At 43.5% G+C, this 19,249-nt stretch overlaps 1 protein-coding gene and 1 long non-coding RNA gene across 9 annotated transcripts in view; one reads left to right on the top strand and one right to left on the bottom strand.

Annotated features, from left to right (window-relative positions):
- LOC122565068 (microtubule-associated serine/threonine-protein kinase 3-like) overlaps positions 1–19,249 on the top strand; it is a 334,201-nt gene that overhangs the window by 298,448 nt on the left and 16,504 nt on the right. For all 6 annotated transcript variants that reach the window (XM_087975852.1, XM_087975853.1, XM_087975855.1 and 3 more), the window contains one exon: positions 4,076–4,212. In XM_087975852.1, coding sequence (XP_087831978.1) covers positions 4,076–4,212 — 137 coding nt within the window. The remainder of the gene's footprint in view (positions 1–4,075; positions 4,213–19,249) is intronic.
- On the bottom strand, positions 3,744–14,079 carry LOC122565521 (uncharacterized). 3 transcript variants are annotated; one of them, XR_015751789.1, is made up of 5 exons: positions 13,138–13,820; positions 12,761–12,884; positions 12,077–12,143; positions 5,998–9,069; positions 3,744–3,887 (listed from the first exon to the last, which is right to left on the bottom strand). It is a non-coding gene; the product is annotated as an uncharacterized LOC122565521 (long non-coding RNA). The 3 variants fall into 3 exon arrangements; XR_015751788.1 differs by lacking the exon at positions 13,138–13,820 and adding an exon at positions 13,870–14,079 and having other exon boundaries at positions 3,744–9,069; XR_015751787.1 differs by having other exon boundaries at positions 3,744–9,069.

Here is a 19,249-nt window from a genome sequence, read left to right as displayed (position 1 = left end):
CACCTAACACTACGGACAATTTAGCATGTCCAATTCACCTGACCTGCACATCTTTGGACTGTGGGAGGAAACCGGAGCACCCGGAGGAAACCCACGCAGACACGGGGAGAATGTGCAAACTCCACACAGTCAGTCGCCTGAGTCGGGAATTGAACCCGGGTCTCTGGCGCTGTGAGGCAACAGTGCTAACCGCTGTGCCACCGTGCCGCCCCCTAGATTGATGAAGGTGGGGTGAAAGGTGATAGGTCGGAGAGGAGGGCAGAGCGGATAGGAGGAAAGGAAGATGGACCGGGAGGACCATTCAAGAGGGCAGTACTGAGTTAAAAGGTTGGGACTGGGATAAGGTGGGGGGAGGTTGAATGGGGAAACTGGTGAAATCCACATTGATCCCGTGTGTTGGAGGGTCCCAAGGCAGAAAATGAAGCATTCTTCCTCAAGGCGTTGGGGTAGTTAGAATTTGGCAATGGAAGAGGTCTAGGACCTGCATGCCCTGAGTGGAGTGGGAGTGGGAGGGGGAGTTAAAAAGTTCAGCCACAGGGTAGTGGGGTTGGTTAGTGCAGATGTCCTAGACATGTTCTCTGAAACGATCTGCAAGTTGGTGTCCTGTCTCCTCAATGTAGAGGAGTTAATATCAGGTGAAACGGATACAGTAGATGATGTGTGTGCAAGTACAGGTAAATGTCGGATGTGGAAGGATCCTCTGGGGCCTTGGATGGAGCTGAGGGGGTAGGTGTAAGTGCAGGGTTTGCAATTCTTGTGGTGGCAGGGGAAGGTGCCGGGAGGCGAGGGTGGGTTGGTGAATGGTATGGACCTGACAAGGGAGTTGCAGAGGGAATGGTCTTTACAGAAAGTGGACAGGGTGGGGAGGGAAATATATCTCTGATGGTGGGGTTTGACTGTTTGTGGCAGAAATGGCAGATGATGATGATGCGATGTATCCGGAGGTTGGTGGTGGAAGATGAGGACCAGGTGAGTTCTGTCCTTATTTGAGTGGAGGTGTAGGGTTCAAGGACAGGTGTGTGGGAAGTGGATGAGATGGGCTGGAGGTCATCATCGATCCTGTAGGAGGGGAAATTGCAGTCTTTGAAGAAGGAGGCCATCTGAGATGTTCTTGGTCCTCCTGGGAGCAGATGCAATGGAGGCAGAGGAATTGGGAATAAGGGATGGCTTTTTTACAGGAGGCAGGGTGAGAAGAGGTGTAGTCCAACTCCTCGGATGCTGCCTGACTGGCTGTGCTTTTCCAGCACCACACTCTTTGACTCACTAACTTGATTGAGTTTTTGAAGAAGTAATGAAGAGAATTGATGAAGGCAGAGTGGTGGTCGTGATCTATATGGACTTCAGTAAGGCAGGACTCATACACTTAATGGTAAGGTCTTGGAGAATGTTGCTGAACAAAGAGACCTTGGTGTGTAGGTTAATAGTTCCTTAAAAGTGAGTCACAGGTAGATAGGATAGTGAAGAAGGCTGAAATAACTGCACAGAGGCCAGTGTCCCTTCACCAAGTCACCCTCTATTTACCAGTGCAAAGTACAATGGCTATGGCCAACCAGCCACATTGGAGCCAGTCCTTCACTGTGGCGATTCAAATCTCCTGGTTATATATTTTTTCATTTAGGAAAATCATCCACATGGCCAGGGAACCAGTGACAGGTAGAGCCCTGGCCGGGCCAATGCTCATGTGAAACATAAAGTGAGGGGGAAGGTAAGGACTAAATCAAAACTTTGGAGGGGGAAATATAGCACTCCACCCATCGCAGTGTCCAACTGTCCCTAAAGGCATTGAGAATGTTGATGGGCACCGTGAGCTCCCTCTCCAGGGACAGTTGGGCATGCACATAGCTGTGGAAGAGGGTCAGGCAGTCAGCAAAGATGCCCCTTCCATGGCCCACTGCCTGGACCTGTTAATGGCCAGTCCGGCCAGGCCCAGGAGCAGACCAATGAGGAGATCCTCTGACCTACCCACACCCCTCCACACAAGTGCCCATAGATCAGGAGTGTGGCACTGCAGTGCAACCAGAAACAGAGGAGAAGATTCTGCAGATAACTGAAAAGGGGATGCAAATGCCCACATGCAGCATGTACATGGCCACAGACTCTACAGCGCCACAAAACAAGCAGTTGGGGAGGGAGTCTGGGAACCACCGTAATCTCCGGTTACAGGGGACTGCTGTGTGGAACACTATCCACCCCAGATCCGCAAGGGAAAGAGGGAGGACTACTGTGTAGAGAGCCCTCCACTCGGGATCCCCACCGCCATCGGAAAATGGGCACGGCATACCCAGACAGTGGATAAAGGAGAAGAGGTGGATGGTGTCCAGTAGCAGTCTGAGCAGGGGCCACCATTTCACTTCTTTAAAAGTCATAAAGCTAGAATTCTGGAGGCAGCTCAGATTGTGGGCACAGGCTTCCAGGTGAGGTCTGGGATCCTGGTGCCAATTTGAAATTTAATTCGAGCAGAGGTACGTGCAGACATGATTCCTCCACACACCTGAACATCCTCCAACTGGTGCACAATGTTGGGTCTGAGGACCCGCCATTTTAAGGCAGATGATAGTTGCTCTGCCGCTCATCTTCGTGTCATCCACAAACTTTGACACATGTGGTCCCCAACTGCAAATCATCTATGTAAATTGTGAATAATTGCGGTCCCAAAACTAGTCACTGATCGCCAAACAGAAAAGCACTCATTTATCCTACTCTTTGCTTGTTGTTCATTAACCAATCCTCTCTCCATACAAATACATTACCTGTAACGCTGTACATCTTTATCTTATGCAGCAGCCTGTGTGCGGCATTTTGTCGGATGCCGTTTGGGAATCCAAATGTACCACACCTACTAGATTGGATGGTTTGAGCTATGGGGAGAGGCTGAATAGGCTGGGGCTATTTTCCCTGGAGCACCAAAGGCTGAAGGATGACCTGATAGAAGTTTATAAAATTGTGAGGTGCATGGATAAGGTAGAGGAGTCCAAATGTAGAGGACAGAGGTTTAAGGTGAGGGGGGAAAGATTTAAAAGGGATCTAAGGGGCAACATTTTCACATAGAGGGTGTACATGTATGGATTGAGCTGCCAGAGGAAATGGTGGAGGCTGGTACAAATACAATATTTAAAAGGCACTTGGATGGGTATATGAATAGGATGGGTTTAAAGTGATATGGGCAAAATGCTGGCAAATGGGACTAGATTGATTTAGCATATCTAGTCAGCAATGGATTAGATTACTTACAGTGTGGAAACAGGCCCTTCGGCCCAACAGGTCCACACCGACCCGCTGAAGCGTAACCCACCCAGACCCATTCCCCTACACCTAACACTACAGGCAATTTAGCATGGCCAATTTGCCTAACCTGCACATTTTTTGGACTGTGGGAGGAAACCGGAGCACCCGGAGGAAACCCACGCAGACACAGGGAGAATGTGCAAACTCCACACAGACAGTCGACTGAGGCGGGAATTGAACCCGGGTCTCTGGCGCTGTGAGGCAACAGTGCTAACCACTGTGCCACCATGCCGCATGGATGAGTTGGACTGAAGAATTTAATTCTGTGCTGTACATCTCTATATCTCTATAATAGGGTTCGACTTTCACATTTTATAATCACAGAATGTCCATTTCTTTTCGCGTCTTTGACTGCTTCTGTCCCGCCAGTGACCTCTTGTTTACTCCAAGGTTATGATTTTCCTTTTAACTTGAGTTAGGTGAGATATCTTAACCTGGAAATGCATACAAAGAGGGAGTGCTGATGCAAGCATGTTATTTGTTTATTCGATGAAATGCTCAAGAAAGTTGTTGTTGAACTGAATATTTTTGTTTTCCATAGTGCAAATTCAATTGTGTTCCATCTTGATTCACGAGGTATTTGAACTGTAGAAGCTGAAGATCTGAAACAAACAAACAAACAGGAATTGCTGGAGAAACCGACAGCATCAGATCCAAAACATTAACTCTTCTTTCTCTCTACAGCTGCTGCCAGACCTCCTGAATTTCTGCAGCACTTTGTGACTTTAAAAGTGACCATGTTTTTTCTGCTACAAACAACTAATGAGAATGGACATCTATCTTCTTGTAGAGTGGAAACAAGGTAGTGCTGTGTTCCATGCCAATGGAGAATTCTTCAATAAAGGTTGGCCCTGCCAGGAAGATGAGCTTCAAAGGCAAGATGGCTCGATGCAGCAAAAGGAACCGTCGGAAGGATGGCCAAGAAAGGTCAGGATGACGTTTTGCACAATCTAACTGTACAGACAGAAATTAAACTTATCTCCATCTGTGCATGCAGGGATTGACCAATAACGGCCGAAGTGAATTTGTAAAAGGCATGCCACTCTAACAAATTTAGTTGAATATTGCTGAGAAACAACATAGTTAGGTGAAGCTTTTCCAGCACATATTAGGGCATTTCACAAAAAATTCCAAAAGGTATAGTCACAGTAGTCCTAATGGACCTTAGAATCATCATGGAACCTTACAATGTGGAAACAAGTAATTTGGCCCATCAAGTGCCCATCAACCCTCCAAAGAGCATCACACCCAGAACCACTACCATTCCCCACCCTATCCCTATAACCCTGCATTTCCCATGCCTAATTCATCTAGCCTGCACATTCCTGGACATTATGGGCAATTTAGCATGGCCAATCCACCTAACCTGCACATCTTTGGATAGTAGGAGGACGTTGGAGCACCCAGAGGAAACCCATGCAGTCACAGGGAGAATGTGCATCTCCTCAGAGACACAGTTCCTGAGGGTAGAATCAAACTGTGCTATGCATAATGCCCAAGTCAAAGGAAAGCAATGTTTATGCTGTAGGAGAAGAAAGTGCTGACTATTTGACAAATGGACTCTGATTGGTAGAGGCATTGCCAAGGAGAATGCACTAATTAGATGATGTTAAAAATCACACAACACCAGGTTATAGTCCAACAGGTTTAATTAGAAGCACACTAGCTTTCGGAGCGACGCTCCTTCATCAGGTGATTGTGGAGGGCTCAATCGTAACACAGAATTTATAGCAAAAATTTGCAGTGTGACGTAACTGAAATTATACATTGAAGAATTGATTGTCTGTTAAGCCTTTCATCTGTAAGAATACAGTGATAGTTTCACTTCTTTCATGTGTAAATCACAAAACCCTTTTTTTAAAGTTGCATTCTCGGGTTAGCTGTTAACAATGGTGATAGCTAGACAATGTGTTGAAGGTGTTAGCCCCCTGTGTTCTCTGTCTATGACCTGATGTTTAGATTGATTCCAATCTAAAAAGTGAAATAACAGAGTTTTACATAAATTCATGCAGTTTTTGAGCTCAGAGTTCGACATGTATCTATGTGGTTTTTGAACAAAGTGCAATGTAACTCTGAAAGTACCAAAAAAATTCACCACACAATATATATATTCAAGGGCGGCACGGTGGCACAGTGGTTAGCACTGTTGCCTCACAGCGCCAGAGACCCGGGTTCAATTCCCGCCTCAGGCGACTGACTGTGTGGAGTTTGCACATTCTCCCCGTGTCTGCGTGGGTTTCCTCCGGGTGCTCCGGTTTCCTCCCACAGTCCAAAAAATGTGCAGGTCAGGTGAATTGGCCATGCTAAATTGCCCGTAGTGTTAGGTAAGGGGTAAATGTAGGTGTATGGGTGGGTTGCGCTTCGGCGGATCGGTGTGGGCTTGTTGGGCCGAAGGGCCTGTTTCCACACTGTAATCTAATCTAATCTAATCTAATCTAATCTAATCTAATCTAATATGTGTGCATATGGGTCTTTGTCTGTCTGTGTGTGTGTCTGTCTGGGGTGGGGATTGTGAGTGTGAGAAAGTGTGTGTGTATGTTAGTGAGTGCAGAGTGTCTTAAGTCTATGAGGGGGTGTATGTGTGGGAGTCTGTGTGTCTATAAGGGTGTGTGTGGGTGTCTGTGTGCGCGGCTGTGTGTATCTAAGTCCGTGTGCATGTGAGAGAGTGTGTGTGTGTAGGAATATCTGTGTGTGTAGTGCAATGGTGATCACCTGTAATGTGACATGAACCCAAGGTCCCGGTTGAGGCCCTCCCTATGGGTACCGAACTTAGCTATCAGTCTCTGCTCAGCCACTTTCCTCTGCTGCCTGTCCCGAAGTCCACCTTGGAGGATGGTCACCCGAAGGTCCGAGGCTGAATGTCCTGGACCACTGAAGTGTTCCCCAACTGGGAGGGAACCCTCCTGTCTGTTGATTGTTGTGCGGTGCCCATTCATCCGTTGTCGTAGCCTTTGCTCAGTTTCCCCAATGTACCATGCCTCTGGGCATCCCTGCCTGCAACGTATAAGATAGACAATGTTGGCTGAGTCACATGAGTACCTGCCATGTACACGGTGGGAGGTGTTCCCACGCGTAATAGTGGTATCTATGTCCACAATCTGACACGTTTTGCTCAAAAACCACATAGATTCATGTCGAACTCTGAGCTCAAAAACTGCATGAATTTATGTAAAACTCTGTTATTTCACTTTTTAGATTGGAATCAATCTAAACATCAGGTCATAGACAGAGAACACAGGGGGCTAACACCTTCAACACATTGTCTAGCTATCACCATTGTTAACAGCTAACCCGAGAATGCAACTTTAAAAAAAGGGTTTTGTGATTTACACATGAAAGAAGTGAAACTATCACTGTATTCTAACAGATGAAAGGCTTAACAGACAATCAATTCTTCAATGTATAATTTCAGTTACATCAAATTTTTGCTATAAATTCTGTGTTACGATCGAGCCCTCCACAATCACCTGATGAAGAAGCGTCGCTCCGAAAGCTAGTGTGCTTCCAATTAAACCTGTTGGACTATAACCTGGTGTTGTGTGATTTTTAACTTTGTACACCCCAGTCCAACACCGGCATCTCCGAATCATAGTTAGATGATGACTGACAGTTAATTGCTAATTATTAAATTAATTATTAAACCAGGCAGGTTGAGCCTGTTTGGTCAATGCATTTCTCTGAGAAACAGTCCAGAAAATGGCTGCCACCTGAGTTGAAACAGGCCCAGTGTGTGTGCATGTTCTTTGTGTCTGCCTGTGTATTAATATAGATTGTAATAATATAATGTGCTTCCAGTTAACAGAATTCCACTGTACTGTGAGCCTGACTTACAATCCAAAACAGTAATTCTTTACACAGTCAGGATAATCCAGCAAATGTTATCCACTTGTAGAATGACATCTAATGTTGTTCACTGCGCTTTGAGTTTTGAAAGTTTTGGTTGTGTGCATTCGGTAATTTAAGCAGTAAAATAATATACTGATTGTTACAATCCTCTTGTCTTCAGGATGTATGGCTAACATAGCTGTCTTTACACTGGTGGCAGAGCAGAGGCAAATGAACCCATTCCATGCTTGCAAAATTCAAATAGGAGAAAGTGAGGACTGCAGATGCTGGGGATCAGAGCTTAAAAATGTGTTACTGGAAAAGCGCAGCAGGTCAGGCAGCATCAAAGGGACAGGAGAATCGACGTTTCGGGCATAAGCCCTTCTTTCCTGCGTTTTTCCAGCAACACATTTTTAAGTTGCAAAATTCAAAGCCAGGTTTAATGTTAGATAGAATTCTGTGATTGGACAGCATTTTCTGAATACTCTGGAGTGTGTGTAGAACTCCCATAGCTTTTACATACCTGTACTAATTGGTCACTGGTTTGTACGAAAATTTAAGTGTGCAGTAAGAAATGGGATGAGGCAGCGTTAGTAGGGCATTGTTTAATGGATGGAAAGCAAAGACAATGATTGATGGATGTCTGCCTGGATTGTGTACATATTTACTCTGCTCAAGAATATGACTTTTGTATGAGTCACTTTGGGAAATTTGCACATTTGATCAGTTAACTGGAGACAGCTGTAACTAACTTTAACCAGAGAAATGGATGTCAGGTACATATGAACACATAGGTTAGGAATAGGAGTAGGTCATTTGGCCACTCCAGCCAACTCCTCCATTTATGGAGGTCATGACTGATCTAATTGCAAGCCTAATTATACATTCCTGTCTACCCTGAATAACCTTTCACCTTTTTGATTAGCAAACATCTATCTGCATCTACCTCTGTATTATCTGAAGACTTTGTTTTCCTATGTATTTTGCAGAGTGATTATAGAGAGCTAGGAAAAGTTAAAAACCAGGACCCCAATGGTGGTAATCTTCAGATTACTTTCCTGTGCCATGTGCTAGTAAGGGTAAGAACAGGAGGATCTGGCTGTTGAAGGTGTTGCTAAAGAATTGGTACGGGGGAGGGATTCAGATTTTTAGATCATTGGGATTTTTTCTGGGGCAGACGTTGTAAATCTGGGCCCCAGGAGGGGCCTCTTGGTTCCGCAATCGGTCAAATAAACACCAGCAGCTCAGTCTGATTCAACAATTTGTTACAATGTCAGGCATGGGTTATCCAGCAACACGGGGGCTAAGCACCTCTGTGTACTCTGGAAAAGCTGCTGCACTTTAGCTTAAACACAAGCAACTTTTATAGGTCTCTTAACAAACAGAACAGCCTTGATTGCAAAATTAATCCAATAAAATGAAGTTAAATGACAAATAGACATAAAATTAAGCCAATGAAATTTCCTGGGAACTTACTTGGTTCGCACATCTTTATCTCTCTGCACCTGCGTCTACAAGGCCAGCTAGGGTACTTTAATAATGTCATATCTTGCTTGGTTAATTCATACTATGAACCAAGGGCATTGTTTGCTAATCTCTTTCAATTAGTTCAGGAATGCAGTTTTCAGCAGAGTTGGGTGCCATTATAAACAAAATTGTTAACTTGCTCCAAGAAGCCATTTTGTTATTTTAAGTTACTTACATTAAGAAGCCATTTTGTAGTTAGTAAAAACTTGCATTAAATGGTTGCTCCTGACAACAGCCTAAATCCAGATTTTAGATTCTCATCTCCCCACTTTGGTCATTCCATGACCACACCATAGGCGGTTAGGGCATAAAGTAGATCAGTCCAATCGAATGGACACCAGAGACTCCTCTTTTAGGGAGGAATGGGTAGGCAATGGCGCCTCCTCAACTTTATCTGAATGGAGAAGAAGCATTTTCTGGGTGGAACTGATGCTGTCAATAGAAATTAATCTTTTAGCAATAATACACTTAACAATAGCAATGCCAACAAAAAGACCAATTAAAACAATACCAGCATACATAGCCATATTTATCAGCCAGTTGTACCATGAGCCAAAACCCTTATCTCCCCATCCCGCACCCTCAGTCATTTGGCTGATGAAGGTGTGGATGTTATGTACATGCCTGGTAATATTCTCGATGAGGTCAGTGATCCCCATGATGCATTTGACTTTGACTGTGGTGCAAACTCCACCTTCTTTGGTGAGTATATAGTCAAGAACGTACCAGTTTGTTGGGAAAATAGGCATAATTCTGGAAGTATGTCCCTAACTCCTGTTAAGGCAGCAGTTGTCTCAATACCCAAGAGGGTGAGACCACAAATGAGATAATTTTGGTTTTGATGGCTAATAATTCCTGCAGACCCTCCAGCAGAAAAACGTACTAAGAAATGCATACCCCAGAGAGTGAGCCTTCGTGGTGCTCAAAGCTTTCGGATTCTTCCAATTTGCAAAGAATTCAGATGAGACTGAATGTTTGACAGGGAGATCCCAATCCCATTGCCAGGTAATTGGACAGGGAACCGTGGTCGGAAAAAATGTTCTAACAGTTACAACACAGGGAGTGCCTATTTAATTAAGGACCAGGAAATTGGTTGCTTTGCCTTGGCTAAAAAAAAAGTAACCAGATTTAGTATAAATGATGGAGGGAGCATCCCAGTAAGAAGCGGGCCTGTCTTTGTGACTTCCTGGAACATATGGATAGTCCATGGATGGCTGTCCTGAGTGGTTGAGGTGAAAGCTGTTTAATAGAAAGAGATGGGTCTTTTGGAAAGAGATACGGTTATTGTCGCAGACTGGTTCCTTCCATCCCCCAATTGGGAAGATGTGGGTCCCATTAGGGGTCTCATAATAAAGGTAAGTGCTATTACCCATTCCACAAAGGATCTGAATACCAGCGATAACAGAGACACACTCTTCCCCAAGGCATACGCATGAGATGCAAAGTCCTACAGGGGATTAGTGGTGACTGGCACATTTAATTCCAAAAGAGAAAATGCTGGAAAATCTCAGCAGGTCTGGCAGCATCTATAAGGAGAGAAAAGAGCTGACGTTTCAAGTCTAACTGACTCTTTGACCAGCTTTGACGAAGGGTCAGTTAGACTTGAAACGTCAGCTCTTTTCTCTCCTTACAGATGCTGCCAGACCTGCTGAGATTTTTCAGCATTTTCTCTTTTGGTTTCAGATTCCAGCATCCGCAGTAATTTGCTTTTATTTTGGAACATTTAATTATCACGCAGGAAATAATCTTGGTCACAGTAATGCAAGTACACCCCCATCCTTTACCATTGTAACAATTCAGATAGGTTACTCCAGATTTATTGGAAGAAGTCCAGAAGCAGCTAGCAGGTGGGGATAGGTAATAATCAAAAGAAATGTTATGTCCAGTAAATGCTTTAGTAGCTCTCCATACTCCTTCATTAGGATTTGGGAGGAGAAAAAAAGAAAGGAGGTCAAGGAGTCATTCGCTGAAGTCAGGGCATAACAGACCACTTCGTCCCTGCCAAATATTCTGTTGTGACTTTGGAGAAACAAATTGTTAGTGAAAGGTACCATTTCCCCATCTTCTCTTTTGCGGCGTGACCTATTTGAATGGGGGCAAGGCTTACCAGGGTTGCCCATAGCACAACTGAAATCAAACTGGCACACAACATCTTTACAGGGTAAAGACCATTTAGACTTGTTCAATAAATGAACTGTTCAATCTTTTTGATGCAGTTGACCACTGCAGCAGTCAGTCTTGGTAATGTTCAGTCTCTTGGCACGCAAGGATTTTTTTTCGGCATAGTTGATACGCAGTCTCTGATTGTACAGGATTGCACAGGTAAACTGTCCCTTCTTGTGCACCAATGCTGGCAATGGCAAGTCCACAGAACAAGGCAAGTTCGATCTTCATCATGTCCCCCCTTGCAAAGAGCTCATCTGATGAGCTTGCAATGATGGAGATGAACCTAGGCGGAACATTCAGCGACCTTAGCAGCAGTTGGGGTGATGAGGAGCACTGGAAAGATCCTTCCCATCAAGGTTGGAGGCTGCAGAGTGTCCATTGTAATTAAGTTTAAACCATTTCCTCCTTGCCCAAGTGTAAACAAAATACACATAGTCAATTAAAATAGGCAGCAACAAAGAAGGAACACAAACTTGTCCAGCAGGGGTCACCACATTCTGATTTGAGTATTGAGGGAGTACACTATTTGAGGCCAGAGTTTGTGCTCTTCAGCAGGGGCATCCCCCTTGATTTCTGTACCTTACCCAGGTCTGGCATACCCGTCCATAAACTGTGTCTAACCGAGTTTTGCTGGGGGACCAGAAGTTTGGGGTGTAAGGCTGCCTGCTTGGCAGCTGCATCTACTTGCCCATTACTTTGGAAACAGTATCAGTTTCCTCGGCATGAGCCGAACATCTTGGATAATTGCCAACAAAAAGCATTACTACAACGCTGTTCCTTGGGGGTTAAACATCTTCAATGTACCCACAAGGCTCCAAAATCATGGGTCATACTAAAAGTACAATGAAGAGTCAGTTATATTAGTAGATTTCCATTTGCTAGGACGAAAGCATGTCGATTCCCCACGTCAGCTCCAAAGTAACATTAAACACACATCACTCCCTGGTGGCCGCATTTCAACAGTTAAAGCAAGGGCCAGGCATTTGTCCCTGGGCGTTTTGATGTCTTGTTCCCAGTGTCAAAGGTGAAATGCTGGGGCCTGCCTGTCCCCATTTTCAGGATCCCCTCGGGCTAAGATTGTTCAGCAATGGTCATTGGGTGGGCACCTGAGGTAGGTTCCGCCCCCAGTGGGTATCATGGTTCCAATCAACTCTATCAGGGCTGGTGTACGGTATTTGGGATCGCGAGGGCGCTGGATATAATCGGTTTTACCTGTAACTTGCATCATTGTTCAGTCTGGTTCTGGCCATCCCAATAGAAAACCACTGCTCACCTCATTTGCTACTGGAAATTCCTGGACCGGTTTGTACTGTTGGTTTGGATCATCTCAGTGATTCCAGCTGGAAAATATTGCAAACACATAGGGTTATTTAAAGGTAATTGAGCTTCTTGATTATTGTTCAATTGTGTGTCACTTCCATCAGACAGATAGGCGCATATTTCAGTCTTGTAACACAAGCCATTTGTATTCAGGTGACTCCCAGTATTTTACTGCATTTACATCCGTATCACCCTTGGACATATTGAGCAAATTGAGCCGGTTTGATCTTGTGGTCAGGGGCATGTTTTATTAACATTATTCTAATTCCCGGGATGGGACCCAGTTTGGGATGGTGCAGGCCACTTATCCCCATGATATTGGCTATGAAGACTGGATGCTTCATTTTCAAAAGAAGGAAAGGTTTGTAACAAATGGGTGGTTTAAATTAAGGCTGGGGACAATCAGGAGATGTTAGGGGCTCAGCAGGTATCCAGGAACAAAATCCCCAAACTGAAAAAAGGGGTCGGTATGCCAAACATAGACTCGGGATTCCGAGTAGAATCTAAATTCTTTATTTTACAGTGTTGTTGTTTTAACCCTGTTTGTATATTCCTCAATCTTAGTGGCCTGACACTGTTTCTCATGTCCCTTTTATTTTTTCATATATCCATTCACAGTCACATCTGCTATACGTACCTCTATCCCTCAGTCACAGGCAGAATTCCTTCAAAGGGCCAGTAAGGTATCTTTCCATTCTTTAGTTTGCAACGAATTAATGCAGCCATGCTTCAAATTACCCATGAGGCAATGAGACAGGTCACTGACAATATGTAAAGGAATAAAACCAAGCGATCCTGCCAATTAATTCTGATTTTGTGATTTGAGCTAACACAATTAATTATTAAAAATAATAAAACAAATAATCATTATCTGTAATTCAGAAGTGGAAACTGAACAAGTGACTAAGACATTTTAAAAGTCATCAATATAAATTTGAAATTCATTTAATCAGTATTCAATATTTAAAATGTAAAATGTATACAGTTTCCAACTTTGAAATGCACTATAATTACCTGGTTCTAGTCTCTTAATTTAAATCTAAGATTAGATTCCTTAAGCGGTCCTGACCAGTCATTGCTCATTTGCAATGCTATAGGCCGTGAAATGACTGCAGCTGCGTTAAAAGGTCTACTCTATTCGCATGGTAACAAAAAATTTCTAATGCACGAATAATGGCCGAATCCAAAGACACAGATATTAACCATAGGATATTAATTTTGTTACATGATTTATCACAACCTAATGTTGAACTGAAACTTCAATTGTCATTGAGGGAGGGGACTCCCTTAATAAAGGTACGACTGGCACATCATAATCACCAATGAAACACAGAAGTCTTAAAATTAAGTGGAAACAAACAAATCTGAAACAAGGAAAAAGGTTATAAAGTTGTATTTGAATCTGTATTAAACTGATTTGAAATTGAATCAGCCTGGCTTTCATGTAAGGATAAAAGAGATTAGTCAGAAACTGACAGTAGGAAGAACATGGGTTAATATTTCATTTCATAATCACTGAAGGATCCTTAACCTTAAAAAGAAATCAAGCTAAATTTCCAAAATGCAAATCAAATCCAAAACAGTCCTGGATCTCGAGCTCCAGGCAACAAAACACAACATCCAGTTACCAACAAGCAAATGTGCAACCAAATCGAATCTGAAAGGGTTCAACTTTCTGCAAGCTGTGGGCTGTCTCTCTTTCTCTGTCACACATACATTCCAAAAGTCAAAGTTAGAGAATTTTACCCTTATAAATCTTGGCTGTGGCACAAAGTGTGCGAGAATTGTATTGCTGGCCAGCTTTCTTATTTTTTTAACATCACAAGGGCAGCAACCACCCTCCATATTTCATAAACAAAGAACAAACACCAAAAACGAACAGAACAACAAAACAAAGCAGCAAAGCAAGACAAGCCAAGCCGAACAGACACGACAGAAATAAACTCGACGTAAAACTTTCACTAATCAACAGCCTGACAGCGAACAACAAGACTAATGAGTGGCCAACCATTGAACTGCACAGCTCTGTTGACTATCAGTCACTGGTGACTTTTCCTTTTGTTTCTGTTGATGTTTAACTTGAGCACATTCAATTTTGAGGACCTTAATAGATATCATGGTAACATTATTAGTTCATCCAATCCCAAATTTGGTGGCAGTATCCTACCATGAGTGCAAAACAGATTCTTTTTTTGTCATAGAATTGCCACCACACTAATTAATTGCCAAATCAATTGCTGGCTGATTTAATCAATTGAATACTTTTAGGGACACTTAGTGGCCACTGCTCATCACCTAATGTCTTTTTTAAGGCACCAGACTGTCAGTTTTCTCCGGAAACCTCTCACACACATATAGTATTACCCATCATAAAAACCTTCCTTTTATGACTCAAAACCTTTACTATTTAACAGCCCATCAACACACAACAATCTACTGACTTCCACAGACCCTTCTCGACTTTCCTTAACCCTCGATAATGCTGTTATAATGTATCGCGATACTTTTTTTTATCTCACAGAACAATTTAAATACCAATATTAATAATGCCAATCCGACCGTATCAGAGTTCCCACCTCTGCTTACAGATCCCTGATCTGCTAACGCAAGTTCCCAAATTCCCAACTTCCGTAGGATCCTTGAACCTGTCTTATCTCTTTAATTTCTTTTTTCTTTAGTCAGAGTTCCCAACTCTGCTTACAGGCCCCCTTCCTGCTAGGATCCTATTTTATCTTTTCTTTTCTCTGTATCTAGGGTCCCCGACCCCCAATCTTACAGACACCGATCTGTTCCAGGCTGGGCTGAGATGATAGACAGCCAGGGGTAAGGTCAACCACCACTTGAATGAAACGAAAACCAGGTGGATATGAAAAACTCACGTCTGGGTGGCCAATTCCTCAGCACTCAATGGTGGGGGACTCAAGGCTCTTACACCACTGTCCACAATCTGTCCATGCCGTATCCGAGTCACAGACACCAGATGTAAATCTGGATCCCCCGGGAGTGGCCTTTCGGGTCAGTCAAATAAACACCAGCAGCTCAGTCTGATTCAACAATTTGTTACAATGTCAGGCATGGGTTATCCAGCAACACGGGGGCTAAGCACCTCTGTGTACTCTGGAAAAGCTGCTGCACTTTAGCTTAAACACAGGCAACTTTTATAGGTCTCTTAACAAACAGAACAGCCTTGATTGCAAAATTAATCCATTAAAATGAAATAAAATGACAAATAGACAGAAAATTAAGTAAATGATATTTCCTGGAAACAGGGTTGTTTTGCGCGCCTTTATCTCTCTGCACCTGCGTCTACAAGGCCAGCTAGGGTACTTTAATAATGTCATATCTTGCTTGGTTAATTCATACTACGAACCAAGGGTATTGTTTGCTAATCTCTTTCAATTAGTTCAGGAATGCAGTTTTCAGCAGAGTTAGGTGCCATTATAAACAAAATTGTTAATTTGCTCCAAGAAGCCATTTTGTTATTTTATGTTACTTACATTAAGAAGCCATTTTGTAGTTAGTAAAAACTTGCATTAAATGGTTGATCCTGACAACAGCCTAAATCCAGATTTTAGATCCTCAGGGTGACCTGTTAAAGAGGGCTGGCTAATGCTGCAAGGGAGGGTTTAAACTAGATTGGTAGGGATGTGGGATACTCAACAGCAGGGAGGCAAGTGTGAGGCTGGAAGGAAATACAGTAATCAAAATTAATAAGATTAACAGACAGGTCAGGCTGCTACACAAGGAATGGCTGTTGGATTAAATTGCATTTATTTCAATGCAAGAGGGCTGACAGGTAAGGCTGATGAACTCAGGGTGTGGATAGGTTCGTGGGACTGGGTTATTATTGCCATTACAGAAACATGGCTAAGGGAGGAACAGAACTGGCAGCTTAATGGGCCAGGGTACAGGTACTTTAGGCAGGAGAGAAATGCAGGGGAGAGGGGAGGGGGAGTTGCATTTTTGATTCAGGTGAGTATCACAGCAGTAGTCAGATTAAATAACTGAAGGATCATCCAGTGGAGGTGGAGCTAAGAAATGAGAAGGGGATGGTGACATTATTGGAGTTGTACTATAGGCCTCCAATTAGTCAATGGGAAACAGAAGAACAAATATGCAGGGAGACTGGGGAGACTTGCAGGAGCAATAGGATTGTCATAGCCATGGATTTTAATTTTTCTAACATAGACTGGGCCTGCCAGAGCATTAAGGGCTTAGAATGGAGTGGAATTTGTTAAGTGCATTTAGGAAAGTTTCCTTAAGCAAGAAGGGGCAAAACTCAATCTACTCAAGGGAAGTAGAGCAGGACAAGTGACAGAAATGATAGTGAGGGAACACTTTGGGAGCAGTGACCATAATTCTATTAATTTTAAAATAGTTATTGAGTGGGACAAAACTGGTCCACAGGTTCAAGTGTTTGCAGACAAAGTGGGAGTCCTTTAAAAGTGAGATAGCTAGAGTTCAAGGTTCATTTGTTCCTGTGAAGGTGAAGGACAAGGTTGGCAGGAATAGGGAACCCTGGATGATAAAAGATATTGAGGCTTTGACCAAAAAAATGAAGGAGGCGTTGCTCAATACAGGCAGCTGGGATCAAGGGAATCCCTGGAGGTATGTAGAGGATACAGGAACATAGAACAGAGAACATTACAGCGCAGTACAGCCCTTCAGCCCTCAATGTTGCGCAACCTGTGGAACCAATCTGAAGCCTACATTATTCCATCCTCATCCATATGTTTATCCAATTACCATTTAATGCCCTTAAAGTTGGCGAGTTTACTCCTGTTGCAGGTAGGACACTCCCGCCCTTACTACTCTCTCAGTAAAGAAATACCTCTGACATCTGTCCTAAATCTATCACCTTTCAATTTAAAGCCGTGTCCCCTCGTGCTAGCCATCACCATCCTAGGAAGAAAGCTCTCACTGTCCACCCTGTCTAACCCTTTGATTATCTTATATGTCTCAATTAAGTTGCCTCTCAACCTTCTTCTCTCTAACGAAAACAGACTCAAGTCCCTCAGCCTTTCCTCATAAGACCTTCCCTCCATACCAGGCAACATCCCAGTAAATCTCCTCTGAACCCTTTCCAAAACTTCCATATCCTTCTTGCAATGCGGTGACCAGATCTGTACGTAATATTCCAAGTGCAGCCGCACCATTGTTTTGTACAGCTGCAACATGACCTCATGGCTCCGAAACTCAATCCTTCTATCAATAAAAGCTAACACACCGTATGCCTTCTTAACGCCCGATCAACCTGAGATATCAGGGATCTATGTACATAGACACTGATATCTCTCTGCTCATCTATACTGCCAAGAATCTTACCATTAGCCCAGTGCTCTTTATTCCTGTTGCTCCTTCCAAAGTGAATCACCTCACACTTTTCCACATTAAACTTCATTTGCCATCTCTCAGCCCAGCTCTGCAGCTTATCCATGTCCCTCTGTAACCTGCAACATCCTTCAGCACTGTCCACAAGTCCACTGACATTAGTTTCATCCACAAGTTTACTAACCCTTCCTTCCATGCCCTCATCGTCATTTTGTAAAAATGACAAATAGCAGTGGTCCCAAAACAGATCATTGCGGTACCCCACTAGTAACTGAACTCAAGGATGAACATTTCAGCTAGCCAATTTCTGATTCAAACCACTAAATCACACTCAATCACATACCTCTGTATTTTCTGCAATAGTCTACCTTGGGGAACCTTGTCAAACACCTTACTGAAATCCATATACATCACAGGAACAGCTTTACCCTCATCCACTTGTTTGGTCACCATCTCAAAGAACTCAATAAAGTTTGTGAGGCATGACCTACCCTTCACAAAACCATGTTGACTATTCCTAATCATAGAACATAGAACATAGAAGAATACAGCGCAGTACAGGCCCTTCGGCCCTCGATGTTGCGCCGATCCAAGCCCACCTAACCTACATTAACCCACTATCCTCCATATGCCTATCCAATGCCCGCTTAAATGCCCATAATGAGGGAGAGTCCACCACTGCTACTGGCAGGGCATTCCACCACTGCTACTGGCAGGGCATACTCGCTGAATAAAGAACCTACCCCTAACATCTGTCCTATACCTACCCCCCCTTAATTTGAAACTATGCCCCCTTGTAATAGTTGACTCCATACGTGGAAAAAGATTCTCACTGTCGACCCTATCTAAACCCCTAATCATCTTGTACACCTCTATCAAGTCACCCCTCAACCTTCTTTTCTCCAATGAAAACAACCCCAAGTGCCTCAGCCTTTCCTCATACAATCTTTCTACCATACCAGGCAACATCCTGGTAAACCTCCTCTGCACCCGTTCCAGTCCCTCCACATCAGTGTATTCCTCTCTGGATGCTTATAAATCCTATCTCTTATAACCTTTTCCAACACTTTACCCACAACCGAAGTAAGGCTCATTGGCCTATAATTCCCAGGGTTGTCTCTACTCCCCTTCTTGAACAAGGGAACAACATTTGCTATCCTCCAGTCTTCTGGCACTATTCCTGTAGACAATGATGACATAAAGATCAAAGCTAAAACCTCTGCAATCTCCTCCTTGGCTTCCCAGAGGATCATAGGATAAATTCCATCTGGCCAGGGGACATATCTCGTCGCCTGTATCTCAGTATTCTCCTCGACAATATAGTCTTTTTCCAGTGTGAATACTGATAAAAAATATTCACTTAGTGCTACCCCTATCTCTTTGGACTCGACGCACAACTTCCCACTACTATCCTTGATTGGGGAGAAAGTGAGGTCTGCAGATGCTGGAGATCAGAGCTGGAAATGTGTTGCTGGAAAAGCGCAGCAGGTCAGGCAGCATCCAGGGAACAGGAGAATTGACGTTTCGGGCATAAGCCCTTCTTCATTCCTGAAGAAGGGCTTATGCCCGAAACATCGATTCTCCTGTTCCCTGGATGCTGCCTATCCTTGATTGGCCCTAATCTTTTTCCAGTCATTCTTTTATTCCTGATATAGAATGCTTTAGGAATTTACTGAAGAAAGCAATCAGAAGGGCGGAAAGGGGGCATGAGACAGCGTTGGCTGAGAAGATGAAGGTGAATCCAAAGAGGGTCTATATAAGAGGAAAAAGAATAATTAGAGAGATACTAGGACTC

The sequence above is a fragment of the Chiloscyllium plagiosum genome, unplaced genomic scaffold, assembly GCF_037043375.1.
Source record: "Chiloscyllium plagiosum isolate Xiang-an unplaced genomic scaffold, Cpla_swu_hap1 HiC_scaffold_28, whole genome shotgun sequence".
NCBI classification, from domain to species: Eukaryota; Metazoa; Chordata; class Chondrichthyes; order Orectolobiformes; family Hemiscylliidae; genus Chiloscyllium; species Chiloscyllium plagiosum.
This window is presented reverse-complemented; position numbering and strand designations above follow the sequence as displayed.